This window comes from Lachnellula hyalina (genome assembly GCF_007821495.1).
Source record: "Lachnellula hyalina strain CBS 185.66 chromosome Unknown contig00051, whole genome shotgun sequence".
In the NCBI taxonomy this organism is placed as follows: domain Eukaryota; kingdom Fungi; phylum Ascomycota; class Leotiomycetes; order Helotiales; family Lachnaceae; genus Lachnellula; species Lachnellula hyalina.
The window spans coordinates 61,134-72,110 of record NW_022157165.1 but is presented as its reverse complement, the minus strand read 5'-3'; the positions used below and the strand labels follow the sequence as shown (position 1 = coordinate 72,110).

The following is a 10,977-nucleotide window of genomic DNA, read 5'->3' as shown; positions in this document are numbered from 1 at the left end:
CAGCCGAAAAGGGCATATTGGATTGGCTTCTCTATAGCCCCTGACTTACTCGAGTATTTGCGAATAACAAATCACATTATAGTCAATATGTAAAGAGGTATATCTAGGCATTCCAATTGTCTAAGCTCTACCGTCTAACATTATACAGTATCAATTACGGATTACATCTCCCGATCTATCTATGCTCGGAATTTGCGGGTATCTGCTCGCTGCACCACCTAAACACCATTATTCCCAATCATTTATCAAATCGCAAATCCAATACAAATCGCTATGCATGCACCTACAATACCATACACGCGTTTCAAAGTCCCCGCACCATTCTTCTTTTTGCCCGTCGTGTGCGCCGACGTCGTGGCTGTAGCTTCAGGTGTAGAACTGAGGGGTGGAACAGTGGTTGTGGCAAATCCAAGTCCGCTGGCCCCAATACTAATTGTTCGGCCGTTGTAAGTCTTCGTTTCAGGTTCTGCGCCGGGCCCAACCGTGTAGGATGTTCCTCCGATTACTGCTATCGAGGAGCCGATCTCAGAGAATGTGATTCCTCCTGCTGTGACGGTTTGTGTGGTAGGATTGAATGGGCTCGATATTGTTGTACCGTCGACTCCGAGACCATTAGATCCTACTATGATGGTGTGATCATTGATTGCGGTTGTTGATGGAGTGGCTCCTGGACCAACTGTGAAGGTTATGCTGCTGATGACTGCAAGTGTTGAGCCGACTTCGGTAATGGAAACACCACCAGCAACTCCAAGTTGTGTTCCAGTGGCATGTGCTGTCCCTCCAAGTGTGGTGCTATCATAGAAAACTCCATTTGGTCCAATGGTGATAGTCTCTCCATCGAGAACATCAGTCTCGGCTGCAATTCCTGGGCCATACGTAAAGGTTGTCCCTTTGATAACAGCTATACTTGACCCAACCACCGAAAATATTGTAGGATTCATGATAACAAAATTTGATGCTAGAGCAGGAGGTGGGGCTACAGTTGTCGAAGCAAAGCCGAGTCCCCCGGGTCCAATAGAGATAGTCTGCTTATTAGCAACAACCGTTGTTTCTGGTGCTCCAGCACCAATGGAATAAGTCTCCCCATCAACAATAGCACAAGATGGCGAAAGCTGGACTGGTACGCCGTTGATAGTACTTGGCGTAGCAGACAAGGGACTAGCAGATGAGGCAAGAATGCCACCCGTGTTGATAGCCGGGATTTCCAGAGTCGTGCTTCCTGCAAGAACCTGGGATGGGTTTACCGTGAAGACTTGGCCATCTTGGGTGACTACCACGGGAGTTCCACCTGAAGCACCCCCTGAGATTGAATTGCCCGTTGGTGTTGATGAGCCTCCTGATCCTAGACTTGACCCTCCACTTATGGCTTGAGGCACAGCTACTGTCTGACCGCCAGGACCCCCAATAATAACTTGAGTAGGTCCGACACTAACAGGAACAGTGCCTATGGTGGTAATGACGCCAGATCCCGATCCTTCCCCTTCACCTCCCAAGCTAGTTCCTCCATTCGCTGGTAGGTTGTTAGACGGTAAACTACTAGTTCCTCCACTACCATCCCCGTAGCCGCTCCCAGCAGATGGCGGACTAGTTGTAGTAGGCCCCACGGGGTTTTTCGCAGCCGGGTTACTGGCTCCTGCACCACCTGAAATGCTTGTCCCTGAACCTCCTGCATCAGATGGTGATGGCGGGTTGACTTTTGGCTGGTTAGTCGTAGTGGGCCCCGGCGGATTCGAGTCCGAAGTCGAGATCTGAATCAGGTTCCCTCCGCCCGAACCAGGGGTAGCAACAAGCGGTCCCCAATTCACAGGAGTCGTGGTCGCGCCGGGATTCACAACCGCGGACTTGGTGGGGTTGACTCCTGGGTAGCCATCAGTAGGAGCAGCAACCAGCGAAGTAGCGGGGTTTTTGTTTGTCGTGATAGTGGTTGTAGGTCTCACAGTTGGTACTGAAGATTCAGCTACTGTTATGGAAGTTCCGGTAGTTGATTCGTAGGTAGTCTTTGCTACTGAATCTGAGGTTGATTCAGTGGGGCAGTAGTTTGGAGGTGTGAAATCTGGTACTGCTGTGATGGCCAATGTCAAGTTTGCGAGGGTGGTGATGGTGATCGTTTCTGTGTTTGGGAGGATATCCCAGATTGTCACCGCATCGGTCGGTCCAAGTGTTATACATGGCGTACTCGAGCTTGTGGACGAATTGCCCAAAGTCGTGCTAGATCTGCTTTGATTGTGACTTTGCCCTGACCATGTCGAACTTGTTGTGTTCAACCACGGCCTTTCATACGAGAATGTAGGAGTACCTGTGGCAGGACTTGGAGGGACTTGTGGTGTGTCCGGAACCGATAGAGTAAATGAATCTCCATCTCGTCTCTTAAATGTTTGCGCCAATGGATCGTTATATCGAGGTTGTGAACGTGTAGGCGATTTTGAATCGTCAGGGCTTACACCTTCTTGGATCAATCCATTAGCATTTTAAATCATTGAAATGGGGATATTCAGAAATACCTTGTACGAGAACGTTCTCACTACAAGCTCCAAAAGAGCCGTAGTAGATGAATGCCCATAAAAGGGCTTCACGAGAGAATATCATAACTGAGGTGCACAACTCAACCAAAGCTCGTATTAATTTCCGCAGAGCGTCGATTACTCTATGAATCGAGGAACTGATATAACGAAGGGTTGATTTCTAATAAGCTTTTGACACGAGATAGCAACAAGGATCGGAGAATCAAGAGATATCTTCAACAACTTTCATCCGCCGAAAAACGAGGGACAGCGCGACGAACGAATGTGGTGGATATAAACACAAAAGATAAGATACCGCAGTTCATGAACTCATGACAATTACTCGTACAGTGAAGCGAGGGTTTCTAGTCTAAGATGGAGACTCTGGCACAGGTGTTGAGGATGCACCGAAATTCAAACATAGCAAAAGGCAAGGAGTGAAGATGGGAAAGAAGTAATACGGCATTGCCATCATGGCAGGTCAATTACCCAGGTGGATTTTACATAAATTAAACGTCGTGGGTGGGGTCAGCCCTAGGCCACGAGGAGTTTAACCCAAGCCTCTAGGAAGGCTTTTGCATGAAGTCTACTGTATTCGAAGCCGGTGGGCCCATGTTACGGAGTACCGGGTACCCCATCGAGCCCATCCAACCCAACGCCAACGCCTGTGATTCTGTGCCACAGAATCTGTGGTCAGGCCAGGGCTGAATTGCTGACATACTCGAATGTCGGTTTGATTCGATCTTAAACGGTACGAACGGATGTAGCTTTACTGCAAAGCGAATCCCATTAGCTAGTTAAGTATGCCAACATTCATAATGCTTCGTACTTGGTCCAATGTTACTGCAACAACTGCAACAGCCTGGTAAAAAAAAAAAAAAAAATCATAATCTGGCCCTACAGCAGTAAAGAGATGCAGCAAAATACTCCGTAAGCCGTCCGTGGCTGTGGCTGTACGGAAGTACAATAAAATGGGATGCAGCACCAAAAGCTAGAAGGCTGTCGATCTATATTCGTACTCCCTTTACACAACCAATCAACAGGGTGTAGAATGTATTTTTAGCGGGGCCTCCGGCAGATGTTTTTACTTCGTACAAGCTTTTCCCTACGTACCTCCAATCTTCTCAACCCCTATAGAGATGGCCAAACGGTAGGAGAATGGTTATAAACGGTTCATGATCTTTTACTTGAAATGGCCATGTTGCAACCATGGGCGGAATATACAAAAGCAAGCAAAGAAATATAATCTTAAATGTCAGCGCTGACTGTCGCCATCATCACGATCTCTGAGCCCCCAAGGATTTGGATAGAAGGCAATCCACCCAAGCCAATCCATCCAAGCCAAGCATTGCTGACAGTCCGTCATGTGCTCCGTTCCTTCCTTCCTCTCATGTCCAATCCAACGCCTTGAACTTCCATAAATATTTTCACATTTCGGCGGTTCTTATCGAGGAGGCGTCGTCTAGCGTTTAGAAATAGCACCGTATTTCTCTACCAAGCTCTCCAGTGGCGTTCTCGCTGTGCTGGAGAAGGCCTGCAGCGCCTGAATCTGCTCACGAAAAGCCTGAAACAGGCCATCTTCTCCCGTCCCAGTAGCGTTTAGATCGCTGTAATCTACTCCTTAAGGGGCGTTGGGGCGCAGAACTTAATTTTCTTGGCGTGCAGGGTCCAGAAGGTGCTGCTCCGCTGGACCACCAGGACTGGCCTTCTACGTGAGAAAGACATCACACTCGTTTCCTCACGCTCGAGCTCCTTGTTCGCGATTCCGAGTGTGTGAGATTAATCAATAATTCCTTGAAAATCGTGAATAACATGCGCTGCTATCCGTGATCTGATCATGTATCTGGTGCCGACGGGGCAATGGGCGCTTACGATCTTTCTTCTGGTGGGGTGCATCAGTGCCGCGGACACGATAGAGGCATTGAGTGCTACGCCCTCTACGCAATGGTCAGTTCGAATTTTGCTGCCTGAAGTTCCCTAACTTCATTTCGACGCAGTTGCTGACTGAACATAGGTATGGGGATGATGGTACTTGGTCCGCGATATCGATTCGAGTTGGAACTCCACCGCAATGGGTCGATGTTATGGTCAATACTGTCAGTTCGGAGACTTGGGTTGTCGGGCCTGCGGGATGTTCAGATAATAGTGAGTTGGACTTCTTCGATTGAGGCGATACGGCGCGATACGGCGAGAATACAAGGAGGTTGGAGTAGTGACACTGTTGTTTGCCAATGGCGTGACATATATTCATTTAGAAGACATTTGCGGCTTCAGGGGATTCTGCCATGTGCTTCAGCTAACAGAGATTCCTAGATTCCATATGCATACAAGCCAGGGGAGGGACTTATAACCTCAGCACATCTTCTACGTATAGGGACCAAGGGCTCTTCAACTTGGGGGTTGATACTCGACTTGGTGGCCAGGGCTATGCGGACTATGGCTTCGATCAATTGACATTTGGTTCCACCGGGGTAACTCTTAACTCAACAATCATTGGGTCGATAAACGCCACAGAATACTTTCTTGGGGAGTTTGGCCTAGGAGTTGTGCCAGGAAACTTCAACAATGTCTCATCGCTTGCGGCCATTAGTGGTCTAGTAGAGACGAACGGAGCTATTCCAAGTCACAGTTATGGCTACACAGCTGGTGCAACATATCGTAAGCTTCCTCTCTCTTAACTCAGATACCCACTAACAATTCCAAGAACAGAAAGGCGTGCCGGCTTCCTTGACTCTTGGAGGCTATGATGCCAATCGATTAATTGCTCACAATACTTCCTTTAATCTAAATCCGAGCAAAAACCCGGCAGCATATATTAACTACATGTCGGTATATTCAACCGGAACCTCAAACAATTGGACTACCCCCGTCCAATTGATTTCCACGACGGACCGTGTTACTGCCATAATCGACAGCTCCACTCCTTACCTTTGGCTACCTCAATCGGTTTGTGACGAATTTGCCCAGACACTGGGTTTGACTTACAACAACACTTTGGATTTGTATGGGTTCGATGGAAATGCTTCACAGCACGATGTCCTCAAAAATTCTCAACTAGAGTTCACAGTCACTCTATCAGACACCGGTTCGTCAACGGAACTTGTCAATATAACACTGCCATATGCGGCCTTCGACTTGCAGCTGACCTTCCCGGCTATTCCCAATACGACTTACGGTTCTTCCAACTCTGAAAAGTATTACTTCCCCATCAAGAGGGCAAGCAATCAAGCCCAGTACACCATTGGTCGATCCTTCCTACAAGAAGCGTATTTAATCACGGACTATGAACGAAACACCTACTCTATCCACCAAGCCGTTCACACATTAGATCCTCTCGGGAATACTAGCATAATCAACATTTCTCAATCAAAGGACAGTAATTTCAGTCCTCTCCCCTCGAACAAATCCAAGGCCAAAATCTCAACTGGGGCCATAGTTGGTATTGTCGTTGGTGTGGGTGCAATTCTAGCACTGGCATCGTCCGGGTTTTATTTCTGGCGTCGTCGGAATGTAACAAAGACCACGGATGATGAAAAGCCCGTCGAAATTACAGCTTCACGTGGTTTCCTAGGACGTTTCCGTCGACAGCCAGAAGAGCTTCAAGCAAACGAAGCTTTTGGCAGCACCACATATGCCGCTGAAGTAAGCGCTGACGCCTCACATGAGCGATTTGAGCTTCCCGCACCTCTGGGCCCAGCAGAACTAGACAGTGAAGCAGGAACATTGAGCGGGACCACTGATAATGAGTCGTCAACAACAGATTCATACAATATGTCCGCGTACGAGCAGGCAAGAAGAAAGTTAGAACGCCAACAAGCAGCAGCCGATCTAGCTCAGTCTAGACGAGAACCATACCCGACAGAAAAGATCGAAAACGACGGTCATTCCGGAATGCAGTTCCTGTCACCACCGGGCTCCCAAAGTAATTCTGGGACTCGCCCCGTTTCTCCTGTAACTGGCGGTTCCTACAGTTCCCGCCGTTCCCAAACAAGCGGACAGCCATCTCCATCTCCATCTCCCACCTCTCCAATATTCGTATCCGGACCAACCAGTCCGACCAGTCCAACAAGCCCTATGAGTCCTCCGCCCACATACCGCAAAATCGGTCCTAGTAACGGAATATTCGCAGGACTCCTACCAGACAACGTACAATTACCAGATGTAGTTCCGCGAATGATAGACCGCGCTGGGGAAAACTACGCCCAAGAGCAAACACTCCTCACAGACCCCGACTCCACGGGCGGAACAAGCACGCTAGGAAGCCAGTACACGGCCAATCAAACCACCTCCGACATATACGACGACGAGCCCAGTCCGCGCAGCGTAACCGCATACAGCACTTCCCATTACAACGTCAGCACCCCCTCTGCATCCGGCCCAGCTTCGGACGGCGGGCAAAGCGGCGTGAGTGGCCTGAGCACATCGAGCAGCCAACAACCGCTCAATGGTTCCGGGCGCGTGATGGCGAGAGAGGAGGACGAGTCAAAGTTCCTGCGCGAGGACATGCTTGCGCTGCGTGCTGATATGCAGACGAGGGAGGTCGTGGATCCGTATAAAAGGAAGCAGCATATTGGAACTCCAGGTGAGGATCTTGTGCATGTGCCTGTGCTGGCGGAGAGTCGGTTTAGTTGGGAGCAGGATCGGTTGGGGGAGGAGGGGGGAACTAGGTAGATACCCTCGGGGATGGATTGGTGGATAGATAGGTTATGCAAAGGAGGATTTGCGATTTAGCGATGGCGTTTGGGGTTTATCTAGAAGGAGAATACCTTTGGTAAGATTACATAGAGCCTCCGTATGGATGGTGACAGATTCTGGCTAGACTTGTAATAAGCATATAGTCGTATCTAAATCTAATAATTATATTTTCATACATTCTACACTTTGCATTTATACATACATCTTCAAGTACTCTATATCAAGTGCATGCGCGCTTGGTTATTGCCTCCTCTCACCCTCGTTTCCTAAGTACACCTTATCTCCTACCTCCAGACTTGGGACACTTCTGTTGCAAAGCATATTTCTGATCCGGATACCTCCAGATAAAGTCTAATATCGGAGGCGAGCTTGCTTCACCAGGCGGAACTCGGCATGGATGGCAATCGTCCGTCCGCTCATGGAAACTCTCTTTTGGTTATGAATTAGGTTTGAGATTGGGCGGTGCTGTGCTGTTTATGCCGAAGTTCCCTTCATCTAACAAGCGCGTTTAGCATCTGGGATTTAAGCACTGGCTCGAAATAACTTGCTTGGAAATGACACGGTTATCGGTGGACACTCGTTTCTTATTTGGTATAGTTGAGGTATTTCAATGCCCCGTTTCTGGAACATAAAACATCAATAGAGTTTTTGCACAGTGGGCTGGGCTCATCGATCATGGAAGGTTATGGCGAACGTACGGTGAAAGTCTCTTTTGGGGTTACTATGATCTTGAGAAGAGTTCCTCGACTGGAGGGTGCTATAATGAAACGCAATGTAGAAGAAGACGAATATTTGGTGAAAGAGTAAACCTTGCAATTCATAACCGATTTTCAGATAGTGACATTGTAGGATGAAGAGGGGGGAAAAGCTGGAAACAAGATTGAGTAAAATAATTTGAGATGTGGAAACTTCAATAGAGGCGAGAAAGTGTCATTTTAATGGACTATCCAAATGCTAATATACTTTGATTAATTCCTAATTTGCTAGACAACTTCGGGGGTATCATTGAATTTCATTACTCGTCATTTAGAGGCACCACCTCAACATTTGGAGTTCAATGCAACCAATCCTAGATCTAGATCTTAAATGCCGCCACAGCTGTCGACCATAGTAAGCCTAAAGTCCCTGCGGTGTGAAGCAGGTACGCGCTTTCCTGTGTCCTTGGTTGTTTGTCCAAACACGCCATGCCCCAACGCCTTCACAATAACTGATCAAGGAATCGTTTGGTCCTTGAAACCTCATGGGCACCTGGGTAGGGACTGTTGTTGGTTTTTGCGCGGTACGATAATGATTTGGTATCAATCTAACCCGCAGAAAGATTTTCGCTGTCCCATCTTCAGAAGCGCACGCAGGTCTAAGTTGGAATGAACTTTTTCGAGTCATCTTTTTGCTGAGTAGCAGATTCCGGGAACGCGGCAATTCCAGCGAGAATGCCCCCAACCATGAAAAGGAGGGATACAATGGACCAGATTACACCCCAGCATTGTGAGGAGCCCCCATATCTTTCGGCGAAGACGTAGGCATCGGAGGTATTGACTTTTCGCAGGATGAGGTCGTCGCACTAAAACAGTGGTCAGTGAACGGAAGTTCTTGAAGTATTTGATATGGGCACTAACAATGTCCCAAACACTGTAGAGGGCAGACATGACGCCTATGAAAAGCACCACATATTTCAGCGCCTCCGCATGAGCGATGAACCAACATGCAATCAGCAACCCAACCGCCAGTAGGACAGTGACGATCGTAAGCCAGTCTCTCCTTGCCCACCACAGTGTGAGCAAGAAGCAGACCCCCAGAACTATGCTCGCAACCTTGCTTGCTACAATATCAAAGCCGCAGAATATCAAAAGGGCGCCGATGAGTGAGGAGCCAAGGTACCCGGCCGGCAGTGTAACAGCACTGATCCCTCCCCGCATGTGGGTAACACCCCCCTCTCTTGGATCAAGCGATATGGATTCGACTTTTCCGCCTGTGCAACAAGCCGTGATAGCGTGTCCGAATTCGTGGAAGGCTATAACGAGCATCTATTGTGATAAATACATCAGCCGCTGTTCGGGAGTTCAATTCTTTACTTTTTTGTGAAGCGGGGCATATAACTCACTTTGAAGGGCCATAACGACCAGCGTATATACCTATCGAGGGAATTAGTTATGATGTTTTCTGCGTATAGAAACAATAATAACAAGCGCAACACAACAGAACAAAGGATTGCTTACGGTAAATTCCAGAGCAACGCAATAACAACAATATAGACGGCGATAACGCCCAGTGTCACCTTCTGGGCATCGTTTACGCTCAGACTCCGTCGAAGCAGGTGGTGCGCGGCACCAGGTCCTGCTGCGACTGCCGCTCTCCTCGCATTCCGCAGTATTTGTTTCTTGATAGGTTCTTCTGTGATGAGCGAGCGGAGGATATCGATATTTCGAGGACTGGGAACGAGTGTGGGTGCCATTTTCAAGGTCGTGAGTATTATGTCGAAAGATTATAGGTGTTGGTGGAGGACTGGAGGTTGTTCATGGTTGATATATCTCCCCCCTCCCTTGTGCGACGCGGACGCGTATACTGAGGTGATTCGCATTCCACAATTGCGCCTCAATTGTGGCTGGAGGTTTCTCCTATTTTTAGCAGCCGAGCCGGCCCCTTTTTCGCACTTGCCACGTGAGGGTTACTCAAGCGAGTGTCTCCTTTTTCTTGCGTTCATTTCATGAATTCCGATTTTGCTTTGTTTACTCACTTCATCTTTATATTTGCCGCAACTTCCTCTTTCCACAATCCAACCTAGTAGTCGATTCGAGCCTTCCACGATCTACCTGCCGTCAAGCTCGTGCCGAATTCTATTTCTACTTCTCATCGAAATACAGCAGAGTGAAAGCTTCACTTGATTATAGAAATCTCATGAGACCTTCAAGTAACTTGAGACAATCAAAGCCAAGCATGATGTTGCGGCTTGACGCTCAAGGAATTCCTGTGCAAACGAAAGTCACCTCTCGCCTCCGAAGGGGCCACTTGAAGATTCCCGGTTTCTCATTCTCCTCACTTCTTCATCGTCTTTTGATTTAGGGAGATCAAAGATGCCGCGACTATGTGTCAAGAAGTGTTTTTCAGGATAAGAGGGCATTCTTTAGCTGTTTCCCTATAAAGTTTCAAGCTGTTTGCCAAATCGGGACAGCTTCTTTACCCGTGGGGATTAGCTAAAAAAAACACATACTTACCGGTCAGGACCGAATGTACGCGTTATTTATATGATAGAGGACCCCATGCACAGGCCTACGGGCATGCATTGTTGATTCGTTATATTATTTGGATTAGTAAAAAAAGGACATAGAGTGGAGATTTCGAGCTTCTAATTGCACACCTCGTGTAGTACCCTGGACGTGCCTGAGATATTTCCACCCCCTCTATCTTCTCAAGGCTGTTAGAAGTAGGATAATTCTTTGGGGGCCATTTGTAGTGACAATACCATGTAGAGAAACAAGCAGGCTAAGGAATCCACTATGGCATGCATCTCCGCGAGTCCACGTAAGCTTTCCGCCAATTATGAACGCCGCGCAATGCAACTGCATTAAGGCAAGTTATGAAGCTACCATGATTGGGCAAAATGTTCATCTGTTATCGCCCTTCAAGGCTGTGATGATCGCCGAGGGCACGTTGCAGGTAAGAGCGACAACTAGGAGGCACCCTGGTTCTCTCATGGCAACCACGTTCGAAAATGGACATCAGTATAACGATACTAGCAGTATCCATAATATTGCAACGGCCCCTTAAAGAAGAAGGAGCCGAC

At 48.0% G+C, this 10,977-nt stretch overlaps 3 protein-coding genes across 3 annotated transcripts; 1 reads left to right on the top strand and 2 right to left on the bottom strand.

Annotated features, from left to right (window-relative positions):
* Positions 1-245: 245 nt before the first annotated feature.
* On the bottom strand, positions 246-2,586 carry LHYA1_G003390 (uncharacterized protein; the record flags this gene model as incomplete). Its single annotated transcript, XM_031148361.1, has 2 exons — positions 246-2,446; positions 2,502-2,586. 2 exons carry the CDS (start codon positions 2,584-2,586, stop codon positions 246-248), a joined length of 2,286 nt encoding a protein of 761 aa, XP_031006072.1.
* Positions 2,587-4,338: 1,752 nt separating this feature from the next.
* Positions 4,339-7,172, top strand: LHYA1_G003389 (uncharacterized protein; the record flags this gene model as incomplete). Its single annotated transcript, XM_031148360.1, has 4 exons — positions 4,339-4,448; positions 4,516-4,646; positions 4,815-5,159; positions 5,206-7,172. 4 exons carry the CDS (start codon positions 4,339-4,341, stop codon positions 7,170-7,172), a joined length of 2,553 nt encoding a protein of 850 aa, XP_031006108.1.
* Positions 7,173-8,550: 1,378 nt separating this feature from the next.
* Positions 8,551-9,648, bottom strand: LHYA1_G003388 (uncharacterized protein; the record flags this gene model as incomplete). The annotated part of the gene is made up of 4 exons (XM_031148359.1): positions 8,551-8,757; positions 8,813-9,220; positions 9,298-9,328; positions 9,413-9,648. 4 exons carry the CDS (start codon positions 9,646-9,648, stop codon positions 8,551-8,553), a joined length of 882 nt encoding a protein of 293 aa, XP_031006107.1.
* Between the last annotated feature and the right edge of the window lie 1,329 nt (positions 9,649-10,977).